At 53.0% G+C, this 24040-nt stretch overlaps 1 protein-coding gene across 2 annotated transcripts in view; it reads left to right on the top strand.

The window, feature by feature from the left end:
- The window catches only part of VAC14 (VAC14 component of PIKFYVE complex), a 45487-nt gene that overhangs the window by 8865 nt on the left and 12582 nt on the right, over positions 1-24040 (top strand). For both annotated transcript variants that reach the window (XM_077288944.1, XM_077288943.1), the window contains exons 4-12: positions 3922-3984; positions 4117-4224; positions 4706-4815; positions 6055-6161; positions 6241-6375; positions 6459-6593; positions 12598-12658; positions 13718-13862; positions 14040-14105. In XM_077288944.1, the coding sequence (XP_077145059.1) occupies positions 3922-3984; positions 4117-4224; positions 4706-4815; positions 6055-6161; positions 6241-6375; positions 6459-6593; positions 12598-12658; positions 13718-13862; positions 14040-14105 (930 nt within the window). The remainder of the gene's footprint in view (positions 1-3921; positions 3985-4116; positions 4225-4705; positions 4816-6054; positions 6162-6240; positions 6376-6458; positions 6594-12597; positions 12659-13717; positions 13863-14039; positions 14106-24040) is intronic.

Below are 24040 nucleotides of genomic sequence, written 5' to 3'. Positions count from 1 at the left end.
TTGGGGAGCCGAACTTGGGGGTTCAGAGGCCACATACTGAGACACTAGCCGCCCCAAATCGGTCCCAAGTAATACATTGGCAGGAATATTTGACGTTACTCCCACCTCCTGCATTCCCCTCCCGGCGCCCCAGTCCAAAAACACCTTGGCGACAGGCAGCGCCGGTTCCACGCCTCCAATTCCAGAGACTGAAAGGGTTTTCCCCGGTACCAAGTCTTGAGGGGACACCACCTCAGGACGTACCAGGGTTCGTTCAGTGCCTGGTCCCGCAGTCCCATGACCGCTGAGCGGCCGATGGTGACGGGTTGGTAATTGTCCAGGGACCTCCCACCACCCCCTCCCACACATAAAACAGCGGACGGTTTCGGGGACAGGGATGGGGCCTTAAGACGCTGGGGACATACAGCCTTGAAGTGTCCCAGCTAGTTGCAGTGATGACAACGTCGGGGTTCTGCGCCTGGCCTGGAGAGGGCAGCAGGGGGGTACACCCCTTGCACTCTGGGGGCTGGGGAAACGGGCAGGATTGGGCTTACCCCCTCTCCAGGTGCTGCTGGCAGGCTTCTTCGGCTCAGGCGCCCTGTTATTGGCATACTCGTCTGCCAGGGCTGCTGTAGCAGAAGCCCCCTTCGGTTTCCGGTTACGGAGGAACTGCTGGAGGTCCTCTGGGCAGTTCCACAAGAACTGCTCCGTGACGAACAGTTCCTGGACCTCCTGGCGGGTGGTGAGCGCTAGACCCGAGGTTCAGTGCTCTGCAGCTCTCAGCAACACCCGCATGTGGTCGGTCCAGGTGTCCTTCGGGCACCGCTGCAGGCTCCGGAACTTCCTGCAGTAGGACTCCGGGGTGAGGTTGTAGTGCTGGATCAGGGCCCGCTTGATGCTGCTGTAGTCCTGCTCTGCCCCAGCAGGTAAGTCCCCCAAAACTACCAGGGACTTAACCATCAAACGGGGTCAGATATCTTGCCACTGATCCGGGGCCAGATGGTGTTGAAGGCAGGTCCTTTCAGAGGCCAGCAAGAAGGAATCCAGGTCTCCATCCTTCTCAAGCAGAGGGAAGTCCTCGGCCCGGACTTTGGAAGCCCTGGACTCTGGTGGTGCTGGGGCGTCCAGCGGGAGCCCGTGTTGAGCCATCTCCAGTCGGTGCTGGCGCTCCGCTGTTCTCTCTGCCCCTGCTTGCTCCGCTGCTTCACGGCGTTCTGCACGCTCTCGCTCCGCCGCTTCATGGCGTTCTGCACGCTCGGCCTCTGCTGCTTTCTCTGCAGCTGCCATGAGTCTCATAGGCGTCTTCATTACCCGCCTCGAGACGTGCCACTGCCGCTGCAACAAGGGCCTCTGATGTGGACAGGCTGGGGCAGGTAGTCCCTTGCCGGACTAAGCACGGGTGGCTAGCTCCTTGGGAGTCCGGGCTGAGCTCTCCCTCGCCTTGAACGGTACCATCCACCACGACCTCCTCATAGACCATAGCACTGGCCTGCTCCCTCACTGCACTCCTGGTGCCATCCGCCATCTTTGGAACCTCTGGTTACTAACACAGCTGTAACCCTGACCTTGCACACAACTTATTATATGTACACTCTGACCGTCTAGTGCTGGGCTGACCTTAAGACCCCAGCAGTGAAAGTTACTGCTGGTAGTCATTAGTGTCTGGGAGTAGGGTCCCACGCACACTATTACTCTGATCCCACACGCTGCCACCAATGTGAAGGAAGCCCCGTTCCTCCCACGTCACCAATCCGTGACGTAACTACACAGGCACAGCTCTCCGGCGCCCCCTTTGTCTCTCAGGTCAATAAGGAAACTGCACCTGAACAAATGACCGCCGGTGAGACTGCCCTGTTACCCACGCTGGGTATTCTAAGATTCGCAATCAGAGTAAAAGGATCAGCCCAAATTAATTTATGATTTAATTTCCTTAAGGGCGCACTAGGCAATTACAAGAAATATACAGTTAAAACATATCAAGAGTTAGTCAGAGTAAAATATAACAATCACAAGGCAAGGCTTAGAGGTATAAAGCTGGAGGTCAATTTACCAGGTTGAAGGTCGCTTGTGGAAGCCGGGGGGCTCAGCGTTACGCAGATCCAAGACTTAGTTGCCGGGCAGCCCCCAGAAAGCGTGTGCTTGCTCCCCTCTGGCTGGCATACCCTCTCCATTAGTTCCTTAGTCATCTTCCTCTGTTCTCACCCACTCTCCAAGTGTCCCAGCTCTTAACCCTGCTGTGTCCCTCCCCCCTGTACCTGAGCGGGCTAAGAATCTCCACCCCTCAGCTTCCCTGCAAGATCTGTATCCAATATCTAATAAATGGGATAACTTCTCTCAGGATGATCGGATCAGTACACGGGTGGTACCAGCGCATGAGGTTTGTTCTGCCGGTCGCACAGGGACCAAACCCGGACCCATTCGGTCGCTGTGGGAGGCTGATCTCCATATCTCAGGTTCCAGAACTCCCACGGACCCGGGAGTTGCACTGTCAGATGCGCAATTTCTTTATGGCGAGGGGGATATTTTTTATGAGCCTGTACCTCGGATGATGCGTCCATAATTCATGATTCCATGTTGGAGACGGTTTGACTGGAAGGCCACAATAGACGTGTATCCTGTGGCCACTTGATATGCATGCTTTAATTGAGCCCTCAGGCACCTCCTTGTCCCCTGCTGGTGTGGCTTCCTCATTGAGCTTTGAAGTACATTCTGCCTGCTACACTGAGCTTAATGCCATTACCATGCTAAAAGGAACTTTATTCATGAGAAAAGGTGGGGGCCAGGAGTGCTCATCTCTGCAGACCTGTGACCAGGAGACAAAATGGAGTCACGCCAATCTCTGTTAGTATGCCCGTATCCAAGATGGCGGCTGCTCCCTCATCACACCTTTCCTTTTCGTCTGGCTCACATTCATCCTCCATGGCATTCTCTCATCGGGTTTCCTGGTCAGGGTGACGTGCGTCTATCCGGCTAAGGCCGCCACCTTTCTTTTTGGAACACGGACTCGTGCGTATAGAGGTCCTCCAGGACAACGATTGCTTGCTGGATCTGGACTGCAACTGGAGGTTTACTGGGTCAGAACAGAGCGCCTTCTCCTGGGTTTAAGGCACTCGCTGCCTGGGCAGTGTGCGCCTCCTGGCTGTACTCGTAGGACCTCCGCCATGAAGCTCTGCAGAGCACTAATTGGTCCTCCATTCACATGTTTGCACATTTTTCAGGGACCATGCCTACACTTCGGTGGATACCGGGCAAATTCGCTGGATCCGTTTTTTTCACAAAACGACGGATTTTGACGGAAACAAAAAGACTGAAGTGTGAAAGAGGCCTTAGGTGGAAAGACCTTGCAGGCGGCAGTGGTGAGTTCTCTGACCTGAATGGAGTTTTCAGCTGTTCCCTCCCCTTGGGTACTGCTTTGGGACGTCCCATGGTTTCTTGTGTCCCCCAATGAATAGAGAAAACTGGATTTTTGGGCTACTCACCGTAAAATCTGTTTCTCGGAGCCTTCATTGGGAGACACCGCACCCTCACAAGGTTAACAGTTCTGTTTACTGTATTCTATTGTTACAGTTTGAGTTTGTGTGTTTCCTTTCTCTTTTATTTGTTGCTTCTCCTACTGCTTTCTCCCTAACGGAATATCCTAGTGCCGGTCGGTGGCGTATATACTGCGGAAGAAGAGATAACTTTTTTATGCATAGTGTCAGCAGCATACACCGCAATGGTTTCCTGTGTCCCACAATGAAGCGATAGAGAATACTGTGAGTACCCAAAAATCCTGATGTCTTCAACATATTTATCGAGCACGCCAGAGTACCCGCGACTGCACACAACACATGCAGGGATTGCCTAACAGTGATCTGCTTCCATCTGCTCAGGCAGTGGGGGCTCCATTCAGAGGATCTGGGGGCTTCTCCAGCATATGTGACTTACCTCTCTATTTGACAGCTCGCTGCAGATCCGGACCCCAATGTGAAAAGTGGCTCCGAGCTCCTGGACCGACTGCTGAAGGTTAGTGCCCATCATCATTTGGTGTGTGAGCATGAGCATAGCCCCCATGCCGTACTGGCCAGAGAAGTCATACACTGCAGACTGCATGATGAGGGTTGTACTTCTATAATGTCACTTGCTTCCTCCTTTTAGGATATTGTGACAGAAAGCAGCAAGTTTGACTTGATTGGGTTTGTCCCACTTCTGAGGGAAAGAATTTACTCCAACAACCAGTATGCCCGACAATTCATCATCTCCTGGGTGAGCAGCAAGATCCGAGAGCTCCCCTAGTGGTGGCTGCAGACAGGATCTTATTTATACAGGGAGCTCTTCCTAGTGGTGGCTGCAGACAGGATCTTATGTATCTCTGTATACAGGGAGCTCCCCCTAGTGGTGGCTGCAGAGAGGATCTCATGTATCTCAGTATACAGGGAGCTCCCCTTAGTGGTGGCTGCAGAGATCATCTTATGTATCTCTGTATGCAGGGAGCTCCCCCTAGTGGTGACTGCAGACAGGATCTTATGTATCTCTATATACAGGGAGCTCCCTCTAGTGGTGGCTGCAGACATTATCTTATCATGTATCTCTGTATACAGGGAGCTCCCCCTAGTGGTGGCTGCAGACGTTATCTTATCATGTATCTCTGTATACAGGGAACTCCCCCTAGTGGTGGCTGCAGACAGGACCTTATCGCTCATTTCTGTCACTAGTTGGGGCTTATCTGACAATATTTCTTTCCTAGATTCTTGTTCTGGAGAATGTTCCTGACATCAACTTGCTGGAGTATCTACCTGAGATTCTGGACGGTCTTTTTCAAATACTTGGAGATAACAGTAAAGAGATCCGGAAGATGTGAGTAATCTTGTCTGAGTTTTTGTCCTTTATCACATTACTTATGGGAGTGGCTGCAGACAATATATTATCCTGTATCTCTGTATACAGGGATTTCCCCCTAGTGGTGGCTGCAGACAGGATCTTATGTACCTCTGTATACAGGGAGCTCCCCCTAGTGGTGGCTGCAGGCAGAATCTTATCATGTATCTCTGTATACAGGGAGCTCCCCCTAGTGGTGACTGCAGACAGGATCTTATGTACCTCTGTATACTGGGAGCTCCCCCTAGTGGTGGCTGCAGGCAGGATCTTATCATGCATCTCTGTATATAGGGAGCTCCCCCTAGTGGTGACTGCAGACAGGATCTTATCATGTATCTCTGTATGCAGGGAGCTCCCCCTAGTGGTGGCTGCAGACAGGATCTTATCATGCATCTCTATATAGGGAGCTCCCCCTAGTGGTGGCTGCAGACAGGAGTTTATCATGTATCTCTGTATACAGGGAGCTCCCCTAGTGGTGGCTGCAGACAGGATCTGATCATGTATCTCTGTATACAGGGAGCTCCCCCTAGTGGTGGCTGCAGACAGGATCTTATCATGCATCTCTATATAGGGAGCTCCCCCTAGTGGTGGCTGCAGACAGGATCTTATCATGTATCTCTGTATACAGGGAGCTCCCCTAGTGGTGGCTGCAGACAGGATCTTATCATGTATCTCTGTATACAGGGAGCTCCCCCTAGTGGTGGCTGCAGACAGGATCTTATCATGTATCTCTGTATACAGGGAGCTCCTCCTAGTGGTGGCTGCAGACAGGATCTTATCATGTATCTCTGTATACAGGGAGCTCCCCCTAGTGGTGGCTGCAGACAGGATCTTATCATGCATTTCTGTATACAGGGGCCTTAGTGTTAAAGGAATTTTTCATTACTCGGTGTTGATGTCCTTTCATTGGAATAGGCCGTTATCAATTATATTGCCTCACTTGTCTAATCATACCCCGCGGCTCCGGTCGGCCATACTGGTCCTGTAGAGATGATGTCACCCCCTTCGTTCTTGAGACCTTAGGAGTTTTTTATTTTTGTAGACATTCCCTTTCAGCTTTTCTATCACTGTTCGTCCATGTGACCCCTGTCCTCCGGCAGCATTGCAGGCTCCACTGAGTTAGGCCATGTTATTTGACGCTTGTTCTCAGGAGGATGATGGGTGTAGTGGTGCATGGGCCCCTAAGAGCTCCTTGAGCTGTGGCTGTTGCTCCTGCAGGTGTGAGGTGTCTCTGGGCGAGTTCCTGAAGGAGATTAAGAAGATGCCAGACAGTGTTAAGTTTGCAGAAATGGCCAATATTCTGGTGATCCACTGCCAGTCGTCAGGTGAGTGCCATCTCGCCCCGTCCTGGCTCTGGATGTGGGCGGCAGTGACGACTGTCTCCCACGATGTCCCTGTTGACAGATGACCTGATCCAGCTGACGGCCATGTCCTGGATGCGGGAGTTCCTGCAGTTGGCCGGCAGAGTGATGCTTCCATATTCCTCCGGCATCCTGACCGCCGTGCTGCCATGTCTGTCGTACGACGATCGGAAGAAGAGTATCCTTTGTGGCGTACCGCACCCTGCTGTTCATGCATGATGCCTTCTCCTCCTGCGTCTTCCTTACATCTTGTCACTCCAGGTATTAAGGAGGTGGCCAATGTGTGCAACCTGAGCCTGATGAAGCTGGTGACCCCAGAAGATGATGAGAGTGATGACACAAGTCAGTTGCCAAGTCAGGAAGAGCTGCCATCTTATCAAGAGGCTACTGACCATGGTGAGCCCCCTATAGATGTGAGCGTTAGCCGGTGCCCCGGTGGAGCTCCGCACCTCTAACGAGATGTCCACTCTGATGATATTTGTGCTCATCTTATACTTGAAGCCAAAAACATAGAAATCCCTTAAAACTCAATATTTTATTTGATGTATTCTAAAATAGAACAACAAACGGGTCACAAAATAAAACTAGATGGGTATTTCCTGAAGGAACTACAGATAGTGCTTTGGAATGGTGCCCGGGCTGCCCCTGCAAGACTTTCACACTTAGGTGCCCCTCAGGCGCTGGTTTGGTAGTTGTAGCCCCTCAGGGTTGAGGCCACTCTGGGTCCGATTTGGTGGCCCGGGTCACTCTGGGTCCGATTTGGTGGCCCGGGTCACTCTGGGTCCGATTTGGTGGCCCGGGTCACTCTGGGTCCGATTTGGTGGCCCGGGTCACTCTGGGTCTGATTTGGTGGGCCGGGTCACTCTGGGTCCGATTTGGTGGGCCGGGTCACTCTGGGTCCGATTTGGTGGGCCGGGTCACTCTGGGTCCGATTTGGTGGGCCGGGTCACTCTGGGTCTGATTTGGTGGCCCGGGTCACTCTGGGTCTGATTTGGTGGGCCGGGTCACTCTGGGTCCGATTTGGTGGGCCGGGTCACTCTGGGTCCGATTTGGTGGGCCGGGTCACTCTGGGTCCGATTTGGTGGGCCGGGTCACTCTGGGTCCGATTTGGTGGGCCGGGTCACTCTGGGTCCGATTTGGTGGCCCGGGTCACTCTGGGTCCGATTTGGTGGCCCGGGTCACTCTGGGTCCGATTTGGTGGCCCGGGTCACTCTGGGTCCGATTATACCCTATGAGGAAATTTCCCTATTGAACCGCATTGAGACAATGCTTTCCAATGAGGGGAAAACAATTTTCAAACGCAAATTGCGCCAAAACTACAAATCCGATCGACACAAAAAATACTTAGCACACCTCTCGTGGACGCTGGCTTCGAAATGACACCTCACTGGAGTCTGTGCGTTCAGCGGTTCGGGCCGCATTAATTGCGGAAAAAAGCCTAATAATAATAAGAAGAACTAGATGGGTATTTCCTGAAGGAACTACAGATAGTGCTTTGGAATGGTGCCCGGGCTGCCCCTGCAAGACTTTCACACTTGGGTGCCCCTCAGGCGGTCCGATTTGGTGGGTTGGGTCAATCTGGGTCTGATTTTGTGGGCGGGGTAAATCTAGGTCCGATTCGGTGGGCGGGGTCACTTTTGGTCCGATTCTGTGGGCGCGGCCACTCTGGGTCCGATTCGGTGGGCTGAGCCACTCTGGGTCTGATTTGGTGGGCGGGGCACCTTAGGGACCAATTTGGTGGGTGGGGTCACTCGGTCCGATTTGGTGGGCTGGGCACCTCAGGGTCTCATTTGGTGGGCTGGGCACCTCAGGGTCCGATTTGGTGGGTGGGGTCACTCTGGGTCCGATTTGGTGGAAGGGGTCACTCTGGGTCTGATTTGGTGGAAGGGGTCACTCTGGGTTCGATTTGGTGGGCGGAGCCACTCTGGGTCCGATTTGGTGGGCGGGGTCACTCTGGGTCCGATTTGGTGGGCGGGGTCACTCTGGGTCCGATTTGGTGAGCCGGGCCCCTCGGGGTCCGATTTGGTGAGCGGGGTAATCTACTATATAATTGTCTAAGGGCACTTCCGTCTTTCTGTCTCACAACACCGCTACGTCATCATCTCATGAGACCGCAATGCACTCTTGGGACCGGAGCGCGCAACAAGCATCGGGTACCGGCCACTCCAGGTGCAACAAGCATCGTGTACCGGCCGCTCTAGGAGGTGCAACAACCATCAGATACCGGCCGCTCCAGGAGGTGAGTATGTAACTTTTTTATTTTAATTCTTTTTTTTTTTTTTAACAGGGATATGCAGTATACTATGTGACTGGACAATATACTACGTGACTGGGCAGTATAACTACGTGGCTCTGCGCTGTATACTGCGTGGCTCTGCGCTGTATACTGCGTGGCTCTGCGCTGTATACTACGCGGCTCTGCGCTGTATACTACGCGGCTCTGCGCTGTATACTGCGCGGCTCTGCGCTTTGTACTGCGCGGCTCTGCGCTATATACTGCGTGGCTCTTCGCTGTATACTACGCGGCTCTGCGCTGTGTACTGCGCGGCTCTGCGCTGTGTACTGCGCGTGTCCGTGCTGTGTACTGCGTGTGTCTGCGCTGTATACTGCGCGGCTCTGCGCTGTGTACTGCGCGGCTCTGCACTGTGTACTGCACGGCTCTGCGCTGTATACTGCGGGGCTCTGCACTGTATACTGCGGGGCTCTGCGCTGTATACTACGCGGCTCTGCGCTGTATACTGCGCGGCTCTGCGCTGTATACTGCGTGGCTCTACGCTGTGTACTGCGCGGCTCTGCGCTGTATACTGCGCGGCTCTGCGCTGTATACTGGGCGGCTCTGCGCTGTGTACTGCGCGGCTCTGCGCTGTATACTGCGCGGCTCTGCGCTGTATACTGCACGGCTCTGCGCTGTATACTGCGCTGCTCTGCGCTGTGTACTGCGCGGCTCTGCGCTGTGTACTGCGCGGCTCTGCGCTGTGTACTGCGCGGCTCTGCGCTGTGTACTGCGCGGCTCTGCGCTGTGTACTGCGCGGCTCTGCGCTGTGTACTGCGCGGCTCTGCGCTGTGTACTGCGCGGCTCTGCGCTTTACACTGCGCGGCTCTGCGCTTTATACTGCGCGGCTCTGCGCTGTATACTGCGCGGCTCTGCGCTGTATACTGGGCGGCTCTGCGCTGTGTACTGGGCGGCTCTGCGCTTTACACTGCGCGGCTCTGCGCTTTATACTGCGCGGCTCTGCGCTGTATACTGCGCGGCTCTGCGCTGTATACTGGGCGGCTCTGCGCTGTGTACTGCGCGGCTCTGCGCTGTATACTGCGCGGCTCTGCGCTGTATACTGGGCGGCTCTGCGCTGTGTACTGCGCGGCTCTGCGCTGTATACTGCGCGGCTCTGCGCTGTATACTGCGCGGCTCTGCGCTGTATACTGCGCGGCTCTGCGCTGTGTACTGCGCGGCTCTGCGCTGTGTACTGCGCGGCTCTGCGCTGTGTACTGCGCGGCTCTGCGCTGTGTACTGCGCGGCTCTGCGCTGTGTACTGCGCGGCTCTGCGCTGTGTACTGCGCGGCTCTGCGCTGTGTACTGCGCGGCTCTGCGCTGTGTACTGCGCGGCTCTGCGCTTTACACTGCGCGGCTCTGCGCTTTATACTGCGCGGCTCTGCGCTGTGTACTGCGCGGCTCTGCGCGGTATACTGCGCGGCTCTGCGCTCTGTACTGCGCGGCTCTGCGCTGTGTACTGCGCGGCTCTGCGCTGTATACTGCGCGGCTCTGCGCTGTGTACTGCGCGGCTCTGCGCTGTGTACTGCGCGGCTCTGCGCTGTGTACTGCGCGGCTCTGCGCTGTGTACTGCGCGGCTCTGCGCTGTGTACTGCGCGGCTCTCCGCTTTATACTGCGCGGCTCTGCGCTGTGTACTGCGCGGCTCTGCGCTGTGTACTGCGCGGCTCTGCGCTTTATACTGCGCGGCTCTGCGCTGTGTACTGCGCGGCTCTGCGCTGTGTACTGCGCGGCTCTGCGCTGTGTACTGCGCGGCTCTGCGCTGTGTACTGCGCGGCTCTGCGCTGTATACTGCGCGGCTCTGCGCTGTGTACTGCGCGGCTCTGCGCTTTGTACTGCGCGACTCTGCGCTTTGTACTGCGCGACTCTGCGCTGTGTACTGCGCGGCTCTGCGCTGTGTACTGCGCGGCTCTGCGCTGTGTACTGCGCGGCTCTGCGCTGTGTACTGCGCGGCTCTGCGCTGTATACTGCGCGGCTCTGCGCTGTGTACTGCGCGGCTCTGCGCTGTGTACTGCGCGGCTCTGCGCTTTATACTGCGCGACTCTGCGCTTTGTACTGCGCGGCTCTGCGCTGTGTACTGCGCGGCTCTGCGCTGTGTACTGCGCGGCTCTGCGCTGTGTACTGCGCGGCTCTGCGCTGTGTACTGCGCGGCTCTGCGCTGTGTACTGCGCGGCTCTGCGCTGTGTACTGCGCGGCTCTGCGCTGTATACTGCGCGGCTCTGCGCTGTGTACTGCGCGGCTCTGCGCTGTGTACTGCGCGGCTCTGCGCTGTGTACTGCGCGGCTCTGCGCTTTATACTGCGCGACTCTGCGCTGTGTACTGCGCGGCTCTGCGCTGTGTACTGCGCGGCTCTGCGCTGTGTACTGCGCGGCTCTGCGCTGTGTACTGCGCGGCTCTGCGCTGTGTACTGTGCGGCTCTGCGCTGTATACTGCGCGGCTCTGCTCTGTGTACTGCGCGGCTCTGCGCTGTGTACTGCGTGGCTCTGCGCTTTATACTGCGCGACTCTGCGCTTTGTACTGCGCGGCTCTGCGCTGTGTACTGCGCGGCTCTGCGCTGTGTACTGCGCGGCTCTGCGCTGTGTACTGCGCGGCTCTGCGCTGTGTACTGCGCGGCTCTGCGCTGTGTACTGCGCGGCTCTGCGCTGTGTACTGCGCGGCTCTGCGCTGTGTACTGCACGGCTCTGCACTGTATACTGTGTGGCTGTGCAATATACTACGTGGACATACATATTTTAGAATACCCGATGAGTTAGAATCGGGCCACAGTCTAATAATCATAAGACTACAGATAGTGGTTTGGAATTGTGCTGTACTGTCACTTTAAGAGCTGATATTATCTGACAAAACTTGTGACCTGGTGAGCTGATGTAGACTTCATAGGAGTTGGCATAGTAACTGTGTCTGACTGCGCATATCAATCAGCTAATCAGCCAGGTGGCAGTTATTTTTAGAAATTGCCTCAGAAACCAGCCCATTATAAACGTATGGGACAATTTCCCTATTGAAACGCATTGAAAGACTTTTTTCAAACACAAATTGCGCAAAAACTACAAATCCGATCGGCACGAAAAATACTTAGCACACCTCTCAGGAACGCTGGCTTCGAAATGACACCTCACTGGAGTCTGTGAGTTTAGCGGTTCGGGCCGCATTACGTGCGGACTGAATAATAAGAATAAGAAGAAGTTTACCACGGTGGAATAACAGTATAGTGCTTTGTTCCAAAGCACTATAATAAGAAAAAGTTTACCACGATGGAATAACAGTATAGTGCTTTGTTCCAAAGCACTATAACTAAACCATAATAAAAATCTACGTTTCCCCATCACTAGGTGTGCCGTGCAGCGGAGGTTGGCACCCTAATGTAGATGAGACATGGCGCCCCGCTCCACGGCGGCTGTCCCTGCGTAGCCTGGAGATCCCTGCGATAACCCTACAAGTAGGGAACAACATTTAGTATATGGACTGTTGTCTCCTTACTAGATAGATACGGGGGAGTGAAATAACAGCCGAGTCCTTAAAGAATCCATCTTAGACTTGATGCTGTACCGTGCACTTTTTTGTCTTATTTTTCATCTTTTCCGCAGGATGTGATGGTCGCACCGTACGGTACAGCATCAAGTCTAAGATTAAAATGAAATAGTGAGTTTTAAGGGTTTTCTATGTGTTTGGCTTATTCATGACCGGAGTACGATTGCTATACACTGATGAGTTCATCTTATACTTTCCCCATGGTGCTAAATCTTCCACTCTCCCACCGGTGCTGCGGCGGTGCTTCCGTCTTCACAGGGGTCAGTCATTCCCCCATAATCCAGCACCACAGGGGTTACTTCATTCACTGACAACACAAAATCAAGTGTTACTGACGCTGCTCCAATCTTCTCATAGCTTTTCTTTTTGTATTGTGTTGGGTTGCTGACTGGATAGGTTTGTTGTATGTCACCTCTGGCGATGTGGCCAATCGGCTGCGTGGCACCTCTGGCGATGTGGCGAGTCGGCTGCGTGGCACCTCTGGCGATGTGGCCAATCGGCTGTTTGGATGAATTGGATGCATCTTTCATCCACAGTGTAGCAATTGTCCAGGGAATGGTCTGGCTTTTCATGCGGCGATTGATTGTTTTGCTTCTTTCCAGGAACTCCTGATACAGACAACGACTCCACTCTGGACAGCATCAGCTTGTTTGCACCCAGAAGGTGAGCGGTTAATGACACAAGCATCCAGCACTTGGCTGGGTTCATGCCCCTTCAGTACTGTCTGCTGGCCAGGAGGTGGCAGTGAGAGCCGTAGTTTTCTGCCTGTGGTCGGGTCTGGATTCCTCATGGTTTGGTCTCGCTCTTCACCATTATTACTGTGGATGAGGCCGGAGAGCAGTCACTTGCCCCGTCCATCATCCTCCTCCTTACATACCGAAATCTGCTCCGTCTCCAGATGGGTGCACGATTCAGGCGCAGAATATCTGGGCTCGTCCTTCCCTCCATGGCTGCAGGGGGTACAGAGGCTCAGTCTGTACAGCTCCCATCACCACTGTCGCTGATCCCGTCCTCGGCTCCTGACTTCACAGCTGATTCTGCAGATCCGTGAGGAAAGCACAGAATAATGCAGCTTCCTAATAGACGTCTGTATATGTCTGCTTGCTGTCAGTGCATAGGAACATTCTAACATTCAGGGGCTGGAAACCTGTCCTTCTCACACAGCTGAGGGTTTGTTACAAGTTATCAGTATCCTCTCACATTATTTAGTGATTGTCTGGATTGAATACAATAGTAACAAACCTTCAGCTGTGAGAGAAAATGACTGGAAAGTGCAAGTAGCAGGAAGGAGGAGGAAGGTCATTGTCTCAGCCCCAAGGCGGCCTGTGACTTGTGCCATGCCCTGGAGAGGTCAGGACCACCCGAGGACCCAGCACACACAGGACCCCCGGCCAGGGGGATCACAGGTTCTGCACCAGAGGGAGTGTAACAAACCCCCAGCTCTGACACACATTAGGTCTGTATTTAGCCTCTGAATGAAAGACTGTTTCCATCTGGTGGCAGCAAGCAAAGATATTACCCATGTGTATGTGCTCCAGCCTGCAGAGCCTTCTGCTACAGAGAGTGGCGTCCTACTCCGCCAGAATGGGGGCGCGGGGGGCACGCGAGGCTCTGCCAGTGAGTGATGTGAGCGGCTCCGCGCCCCATACACAGGACTCCCCAGGATACGCAGCGCTGGCCCCTGTACTGCATCCTCACTCTTTGCTACTTGGTGGTCCGCAGTTCCACTGCCGCAGCTGTGACCCTTAACCTGGACGGAATCGTGCAAGTCCTAGACCGCTACCTCCATGAGCCCAGCACAGGCATGATGACCCGGATCTGTGTGCTGAAGTGGATCTATCACCTGTACATCAAGACCCCCCGCAAGGTGCGTACCCCAATATTCAGGCACCTATATACAGCTGTATACCCCTCCCCTTATGTGCTGGGCGGCAGGATAAAGACACTATACATGCTTGGTGTACATGGGGGGCACAGACACTATAGGGGGCACAGACACTATAGGGGGCTCCAGTCATTCTCACCCTTTTCTGTCTTGCTGCAGATGTTTCGTCACACTGATCTCCTGTTCCCCATCTTGCTGAAGACTTTGTCTGATGAGTCTGATGAGGTAAGTAGTCCGCTCTGGAGGTGTTATACCCTTTGGGGGGCAGCATGACTTTCATCTGCATCCTGCAGCGCCCCCTGCTCTCTGTGCTGGTATCTGGCAGTGCCCCCACCTGTCTGTGCCGGTATCTGGCAGCGCCCCCTGCTGTTTGTGCCAGTATCTGGAAGCGCCCCCTGCTGTTTGTGCCGGTATCTGGCAGCGCCCCCTGCTGTCTGTGCCGGTATCTGGCAGCGCCCCCTGCTGTCTGCCGGTATCTGGCAGCGCCCCCTGCTGTCTGTGCCGGTATCTGGCAGCGCCCCCTGCTGTCTGTGCCGGTATCTGGCAGCGCCCCCTGCTGTCTGTGCCGGTATCTGGCAGCGCCCCCTGCTGTCTGTGCCGGTATCTGGCAGCGCCCCCTGCTGTCTGTGCCGGTATCTGGCAGCGCCCCCTGCTGTCTGTGCCGGTATCTGGCAGCGCCCCCTGCTGTCTGTGCCGGTATCTGGCAGCGCCCCCTGCTGTCTGTGCCGGTATCTGGCAGCGCCCCCTGCTGTCTGTGCCGGTATCTGGCAGCGCCCCCTGCTGTCTGTGCCGGTATCTGGCAGCGCCCCCTGCTGTCTGTGCCGGTATCTGGCAGCGCCCCTGTCATGAATCCACACTGCTGCCACCAATTTGTCACGAGTCACACCGTGACCGTCACACCTACGTCACGGATCGGGGTGACTTTAGGCCAACAGACGGCTATCACATGTGCAGGGGGGCTTATCTTAGTTATCCCTCCACTGCTACCATGTGATGAAAAAACACACACAAGGTTATTGACCTCTTGTTTTACAGCAGGGGCTTATTTTACGTATCCCACTGCTCTTCAAAATACCACGAACTGCAGGGATTTATATATATCCCGCTTTACAGTTCCACTTGAGAACTTGCAGCTCTCTGGCGCCCCCCTTACCCTCAGGTCAGATTAGGTACTGCACCTAGAGTAACTAGTCGCCGGAAAGGCTGCCTGCTATGTACTGGCTATTGGGCACGCTGCAGCGAGGCGATATAACTACTCCCACTCAGGCAGGAACAATAATTATCAACGCCGCAGTCGCTACAACGACTCCCAAAGGCACAGCACACAGTATGCTGCCACCAGCTTCGATTAAACGGGTCCGAAGCTAACCCAAAACAGTAGAGTAACTCCCTTCAGAAGCCTTAGGGTACTTTTTAGAGCATGAAGAACGAATCTAGTATTTTAAATATTTTACTCCATTAAAGATTAAGGCAGTGTTTATAAAAAGGTATAAAAGATGTTACAAAATGAGACAATTGAAAAATGTACAAGGTAATTATAAAACAAAGGGATTAAATGAGAAAAGGTAACACTCACATGTTCTCAGGACATTGCAGGCAACCAGGCTAGTGGGTGGAGTTCCCATATGTCCCAATGCATCAGAACTGGCAGTCAGGACTCCTCAGATAAGACTCAGACAGACTCACAGACTCTGGAGGCTGGGTAAAGTGGAGTCACTTAAATAACCACAGCCTTGTGACATCACGAACAGGGCTGGCTTCTTCAGACCCTCCTATCTCTTCAGTCTTAAGGCCCCGTCTCACATAGCGAGATCGCTAGCGAGATCGCTGCTGAGTCACAAGTTTTGTGACGCAACAGCGACCTCCATAGCGATCTCGCTATGTGTGACACGTACCAGCGATCAGGCCCCTGCTGCGAGATCGCTGGTCGTGTCGGAATGGCCTGGACCTTTTTTTGGTCGTTGAGGCCCCGCTGACATTGCTGAATCGGTGTGTGTGACACCGATCCAGCGATGTCTTCACTGGTAACCAGGGTAAACATCGGGTTACTAAGCGCAGGGCCGCGCTTAGTAACCCGATGTTTACCCTGGTTACCAGCGTAAATGTAAAAAAAAACAAACACTACATACTCGCCTTCTGATGTCCGTCAGGTCCCTTGCCGTCTGCTTCCTGCTCTCACTGACTCCCGGCCGTACAGTGAGAAGTGAGAGCACAGCAGTGACGTCACCGCTGCGCTCTCAGTGTACGGCGGCTCAGTCAGAGCAGGAAGCAGACGGCAAGGGACCTGGACACCGAAAGGCGAGTATGTAGTGTTTGTTTTTTTTGGTAACCAGGGTAAACATCGGGTTACTAAGCGCGGCCCTGCGCTTAGTAACCCGATGTTTACCCTGGTTACCGGGTGCTGCAGGGGGACTTCGGCATCGTTGATGACAGTTTCAACGATGCCGAAGTCGTTCCCCTGATCGTTGGTCGCTGGGGAGAGCGGTCTGTGTGACAGCTCCCCAGCGACCACACAGCGACTTACCAACGATCACGGCCAGGTAGTATCGCTGGTCGTGATCGTTGGTAAATCGCTTAGTGAGACGGGGCCTTCAGTAAATTTAACACAAGTTTGTCTAATGCCTGTATCTCCGCTACAGAACATGTCAGAATCATAACACACCCAGCATTCATCTTGTATTAACATTGGCGTTCTAATGAGACTAAATTTGAGGGGTTTTTTCAGTAAATATATTTATTGAAATTTTAAACAGGAAAAACAATAAAAAGAATCATTACAATGTCCAGAGCTATACATTACGTCTCTGAGAACACAGCACAAGTGTAGTTGAACAAGGACTCTGGCACATAAAGGGTACATGCTTCTCATCTTGAGAATCACCTCGGGACATGGACCTTCTATACAGAATACAGAACCTGTAAGAAAAGCAATTGTAGAGATAGGAGAAAAGGAAAGAAAGAGAAAAAGAGAGAAGAAAAAAGGGGGGGAATGGGAGTAAGGAGGGAGACGGAAGGGGGGGGGGGTTAAGGAAGACCCAGCAATGTACACGCCCACGTATTGAGAATTATAACTATGTACGCAGCCAAGTCAGGAATCCCATGCTCTCCTTGAAGGATTGCCAGAGGAACCAGGTGCGTCCCTGGTCATATGCAGCATCACCCGCCACCAGCGACTCCAGATGATGTAATCTATCCATTTCAGCTATCCATTCCTCTGTGGAGGGGACCTAAGTGGACCTCCAATGTCGGGGAATAACTGCCCTGGCAGCTATTAGGCAAAATCTCAGGATCCCCTTTTTAACGGAAGCTATCGAACTGGGTATCAGGGACAGTAGGGCCATTTGGGAGGAGGGTTCGTGGCGGACCCCAGTCATCAAGTGAAAGGCATCGAAGACTGAGTTCCAGAAGGGTTGCAGGGGACCACAGGACCACCAAACATGAAGCATAGAGCCCGTGGCGGAGCCACATCTCCAGCAGGCGTTCGAGATCTCCGGGTTAATCCTGTGGAGAAGGGTGGGACACCTATACCAGCGTGTCAGTAATTTATAATTCCTCTCCTGCGCCTGACTGGACATCGTCATCTTATGTGCAAGAGTGAAGATTTTCAGACTATCCGCCTCAGAAAAGGTGATCCCCAGGTCCCTCTCCCAAGCCTCCATAAATCCAAGCGTAGTAGGGGGAAGTGAATTCAAGACCAGGCCATAGAGCACCGAAACCACGCGGGAGGGACCTTCGGTAGGGAGCATCAGGGACTCAAATGGCATCAGCGCCCCAATCGGCACACTGGAAAGAAAGCTCCGCAATTTCAGAAACTCTAGCCAGGACAGCGGTGTTGTAAGACCAGAACCTCGTAACCCCAGCACGCCGGAGAGCCCCGCAAGCTTATCCTTCACCTGACCCAGTCCCACCCCATCAAGTCATGACCAACACAGATACATAGATTGCTGGGGGAAAGGCCGGATTGTCAAAAAGGGGACTCAGTCTGCTCAATCGGGAAGTCAGGCGTAATTTCACATAGGATCTATCCCAAAACCTCAAAACAATCTGTGTGAGTGGAGCAAAACTCGACACAGGTGGGCGTCCGGTCCCCCCCAGCCAAGGCAGCCAGTACAAAGAAAAGGGCGATAAAAGTGTCTCCAGGAGCACCCACTGTTTATGAGCATCACCGAACCTCCAGTCGACAATCCTAGAGATCAAGACTGCCTGATAATAACGTTTAAAATCAGGAAGGCCTACCCCCCCTTTAGTCTTGGGTCTCACACTGAGAATCGAGTCCGCGGCTTCTTAGTTCCCCAAATAAAGCTATTGATGGCCGACTGCAGGCGCCTGAAAAAGCAATCCGGAACCTGCACTGGAGCAGTCTGAAAGAGATAGAGGAACCGTGGTAAAATATCCATTTTGACCACTCCCACCAGTCCGAACCAAGATAGCTGAGGTGTGCCATACCGTTTAAGGTCTGAGATAATTTTCTGCAGGAGCAGGACGTAGTTCAGAGCATATGTTGCGCTAATGTCAGCAGGTATTAAGACTCCTAAATATTTTAAGGCGTCGGTCTTCCACTTAAAAGAGAAGGATGCCTGGAGCTGAGAGACTAGACCATCAGGCAGGGAGATACTGAGCGCCTCCGTCTTGGAGTAGTTGACTTTAAAGTTTGAAACCTCCCCGAACCTACGGAACTCTCGGAGGAGTACAGGAAAAGCCACGGTCGGGTTGGTAATGTACAGCAATAAATCATCCGCATACAGGGATATCTTAAACTCATGTTGGCCAATCCGCAGACCCTCAGTATCAGGTGTCTTCCGTAATGCCACTGCCAGATGCTCCATCGCAAGGATATAAAGTAAAGGGGAAAGGGGGCAACCCTGACGGGTCCCATTTCTTATGTCAATGGGCAGAGAAAGGGTGCCGTTCACTCTTAAGACGGGCCGTAGGCCTATGGTACAGAGCAAAAATCCTCTCCAACATGTTAGGTCCCACTCCCAGTTGCTTCAGAGAGGCGCACAGGAAGGTAAAATCAAAGGAAACCTTATATAAGGTTTCCTTTGATTTTGCTTAGTTTTTTGAACCTTAGTTGAACATTCTACTTAGTTTTTTGCGCACAGGAAGGTCCAGCCTAGGCGATCAAACGCCTTCTCAGCGTCAATAGATAATAAACATGCTGGTACCCCTCCTGTGCGCATGTACGAGGTCAGAAGCAACGTCTTCACCGTGTTATCCCTGGCCTCCCTGTGCGGCACAAAGCCCACCTGATCACTATGGATGGACCCAGGTAGAATAGGGTTCAGTCTACCAGCTAACACTTTCGCGAACACCTTCACATCCACATTAATGAGGGATATGGGCCTATAGCTTGCACACAATAGGGGATCTTTTCCCGGTTTAGGAATCACGGTGATTGTGGCCATCAACTTTTGGGGGGCAAAGGGGCAGCTGGCCGAGATGGAGTTAAACAGTTTGGTCATGAAGGGGACCAGAGAATTCGCATATAACTTATAGAAGGCGGCGGAGAATCCGTCAGGACCAGAGCTTTTACCATTAGCCAAAGATGTTATCGTGTCTAAAACCTCCTGTTCCGAGAGAGGACTCTCCAGGGCCTCAGACTCCTCCACCGACATAGGCGGGAGCTTAGTGTCCTGGATGTAGTCGTCCACCCGTGCTTGAAACTCGGAAGGGAACATATCAGACAACGGGCCGCTTAAATTGTAGAGAGAGTCGTAATATGCTCTGAATGAGTCCACAATCTCAGGAAAATGGACCAGTTCACCCGTAGCAGACCTCACGGTATGGATATAAGTGGTGGGGGCACGGGGGTGCAAAAACCTCGCTAGAGCTCTCCCGGGTTTATCAGAGTACTTGTACAGAAATTTATGAAAGCGGTCCCTCTGTCGTGCTAACGTCGTGTCCAACAAGGCACTAAACTCACAGCGTGCCCGGAGGAGATCAGCCAGCACCCCAGCATCTCTAGTCCGTCTATGATCCAACTCCAGAGTTTGGATACGAGTCAACAAACCCACAATGTTAGTCTCCCTTTCTCTCTTCAACCGGGCCCCCTGTTGTATAAATACTCCCCGTATAACTCATTTCAAAGCCTCCCATTGGTACGGGATGGCCGTGGGGTCATGCTTGTGAAAATCTAGAAAGTCCAAGATTGCTGTTCGCACCGCCGCCTGACACGTTAGATCTCCAAGGAGACCAGGGTTTAAGGACCAGGTCCATTCTCTCGGAGAAAGGCTCGGCAGCCGGAGGGAGAGCAAAACTGGGGCATGGTCTGACCACAACATCGTGTCAATGTCAGACTTTGGGTCAAGAGACAGGAGCCCGTGGCTGATCAAAAAATAATCCAATCTACTATAGGAATTATGTACTGTGGAGAAGTAGGTATAATCTCGGGTAGTGGGGTGCAGTAACCTCCATACATCCACCAACCTTGAGTCCGTCAGGGCCCGCCGCAGTCTCTCCAGCTGAGAGAGGGACACCGCCGACCTGCCCGAACAGGAATCCACAGCGCGGTCCAACACCATATTGAAGTCCCCTCCCATAATCACATAGTCTTCCGCAAAGGCCGAGAGGTCCCGTAGGTACTTTCTGCACGCTCGGACCTGGTCTTGATTGAGGAGATAAATGTTAGCTATGGTGAACAAATCATAGGCAATTTTAAGCTTCAAAAACACATATCGACCATTAGAATCCGCTTTAGAGGCAACTACCTGAGCCTGTAAAGACTTGTGCAATGCAATGCTGACTCCTTTAGACTTGGAGTCAGAGTTACTGTCATGGAACCACTGTGTGTAGTATTTATGGTTAATCTTAGGGATTCTGTCTGATCGGAAATGTGTCTCCTGCAGCAGAAGTATGTCAACCCGTTTCTTATGCATACCGTATAAAACCTTCGATCGCTTTTCAGGGACATTAAACCCCCTGACATTAAGCGAGCAGAGTTGTAGGGATGCCATAGGAACTATCGGGCCTGCAGGTGGTACAATCGGGCCAGAAAGGAGTAGTAGGGGTAGAAAGTGGGGAAAAATAGAAACAGAGAAAGTAAAGCACCAAGGAAAGATAGTAGTTCAGCCGGGAGACAGGGTTCCGACCAAAAAGAAAGAGAGAAACCAAGAAGCCACTAGGCCTCAAGGGTACAGGACAATATCAGAGAAAACTCTGAGAAGTAGTGTCAGAGACACACCCTAGTGGGGAGGTGATTGAGCAGAGAGCAACCAGCCGAGCCTCTGCAGCAAAAAAGAAAATACAAAAATCCAACTCTACCCAGTAGGCCCACGACCCTGGTAACATAAACATTGTTAACGAACATAACAGCGGATCGTGGGCCAAGAACATTTGTCGAAATAAGCAGAGTCATAACAAGCCCCCGAAGGGGTATCATCAAAAGTCACATTTCAGGAGAAAGAGCAGCGTTAGCCAACATAGAATAACATTAGCACATTAATGCTGTAGTGCAACAGTTGAGCACAGTACATGAGGAGTCAATTGAAGTAGGTGGACATTCATAAATAGTGCAAAATGAACCATGCTAGGAACCCCGCTCAGGAGTCCCAGGTAGAGTCAAATAGAAATGTCACCGCTACAAAACATGTGGCTCCAGTCCATCCACAATTAACAGGCTAAAGCAAAGTCATGACCAAGCCCCCCGTGGGAGCCCGGCAACATGTAGGGACAATGTAGGCGGCAAAAAAGCAAAAAGAGAAAAGGGGCGATAGTGATCATAAGGTCTGAATTAGGTGATCAAGTGTCATCAGCATGAGTAACAGGCACGTCTACGGTGGGAGCCCCGTTTCCTCTTTCCCAGTGACCCAGCGGGGGAACTACCAGCACGGCGTGGGCCCCATAGGTCAGACGCAGTAAGGCGAGGCCAATCTCCCAGTGTGACCATGGGTAAGCCCAGTGCAGCGGTGAAGTTCTGCAAATCTGATGGGGATCTCAGAATTATCAATCCTTTATCACCGCGTACTTGTAACTGAAATGGGTAACCCCAACTGTAGGGGATCTTATTTTCCCACAGCACCTCCAGGAGGGGGCGCAGAGCCCTCCGTTTAGCCAGGGTGAAGCGTGAGAGGTCAGACAAGAGAAGAACATCAGACCCATTAAAGTCAATAGCATCGTGGTCCCTCGCCTTACGCATGATGTCATCCTTAGTTTGGAAGTAGTGAATCCTACAGATGATGTCCCTCGGCTTGGATGTATCGGGGTTCTTTGGGCCTAGCGAGCGGTGGGCTCTGTCAATTTCAATGTGTTCAGTGGGTGACATCCCTAAGAGAGAATTGAAAATGCCATGGAGGGCCGAGGAGAGTTCACGTGGGGCTACGGACTCGGATCCCACGGAGCCTGATATTATTCCTCCGGTTCCTGTTCTCAGAGTCCTCCAGCATATCTAGGACCACATTGAAAGTCTCCGCGTGCAGATCCAGAAGCTGCTGCTGACTCTGCAATTGTGAGGAAAGCGACTCCACTTTAGCTTCTAATGCGGAGACAGTGGTGGTAAGATGGGACACGTCCTCCTTAAGGGACCCCACTTCACTCCTGCACACTGCCTCCAGACGCTGTATATAGCCCTCCATGTCAGCCTTTGTAGGGAAGGCACTCAGCTGCGCTCTCAGCTCGGAGGCAGTTATATAGTCATCAGAGCCCAGGGACCTAACAGGAGCCTGTGTGGGGAGGCCATGAGATGCAGTGATGGTGGGCACAATGTCCTGGGGCACTAGGCTGGGAGAAGCCCCTCTCTCATGTCTCCCTGGTGGTAGTAGTGAGGGGCCCATTTCAGTTTCCTGAGCCTGATAAGGGTGTAGTATAGGGGGAGACAGGTCCTCAGCCAGCTCAGCCTGTGACACGGTCTGTCCAGGGGGGAGGGGCAGGTCACAGCTCTCACCTCTCCCTTGCTCTGTACTTGGCTCCCTCCTGTCAGCTTCTGTGGTGAGCAGCTGGTCCCTGGTGCAGCAGTCATTCGTCCTCTCTCCTGTGTCTTCTCTGCTGTGGCCCCATTCTTCTGTGTGCCTGCAGTCCCAGATGGGGAGCTCCTGTGCATGCTGCTGCATGGAGGAGGAGGCACCTCCCCCCTCCACCATGGCTGAAGGAGCTGCTCTCTTTCCCATGCTTCCAGACACCGACATGTACCTGGTGATACTAGAGCCTGCCAGACCTGCTGTGAGCTCCCTGGGAGCGGAGCCCGGCCTTATTCTTCGACATCGGTGGGTGAGTGGAGCTGATGGTGGCTATATAATTGCTGCAGAGGCCTCAGGCACGCTGGAGCTCAGGAGAGATGTGTGCTCACAGCTCCATGCCCAAGCCACGCCCCCTAAATTTGAGTTTGATGGGATGCGTAGTTCCAGAGAAATCCAAACTCTGTCCCTGTTGCAACTAGAAGCCCGCGTTTACCGTGGCCGATAGATCCGCCGATGGAGATTCACAAACTGGATGTATTATTTTCCTAGCTTAAACCGTTGGCCCAATATCTTATCATATTAGAACAAAGACCCTCATGGATTCTGGAGACTTCTATACCAGTTCTAGCTGGAGGAAAGTTTGAGCCAACACAAGCGATCGTAAAAATTCTTTTGGGAGGGGCATGAAGAGTGAGTTGCTCAAAGTCAGGAATTTACAGCCAGAGCAATAAAAGCTCTTCTACCCCCATTGAAAAGAAAAGCTAAATCCTGAAGTAAAAGGGGGTCAACGCCCACCCTATAGGTGCTGGCAATGGGAGACTAAAACTTATATTATATTTCATACAATATCGTGACACCTCCTTTTGGTCTGCGCTACGGAGGCAGAAACCCTCACTATGCCTCCATGCGCACCTCAGTAGGTTCACCCTGGTGGGACAGTCCATCTGCATTGCCATGCTCCCTGCCCGTTTTGTGTTCAATGGTGAAGTCAAACTGCTGAAGGGCAAGGCTCCAGCATAGCAACCTGCTGTTGGTTCCACACATGATGTTTAGCCAGCGCAGAGGGTTGTGATCGGTCACCACACTGAAGGTGCGACCGTACAAGTAGGGCTGCAAGCGCTGCAGGGCCCAGACTATGGCCAGGCACTCTTTCTTGATGGTGGAGTAGGCCACTTCCGTCGGCAAAAGTTTCCGGCTCAGGTACAACACGGGGTGCTCTTGGTTCTCCGAGTCAACCTGGCTGAGCACAGCACCAAGGCCAAACTCGCT

Source organism: Ranitomeya variabilis, chromosome 2, assembly GCF_051348905.1.
Source record: "Ranitomeya variabilis isolate aRanVar5 chromosome 2, aRanVar5.hap1, whole genome shotgun sequence".
Lineage (NCBI taxonomy): Eukaryota > Metazoa > Chordata > Amphibia > Anura > Dendrobatidae > Ranitomeya > Ranitomeya variabilis.
This window is presented reverse-complemented; position numbering and strand designations above follow the sequence as displayed.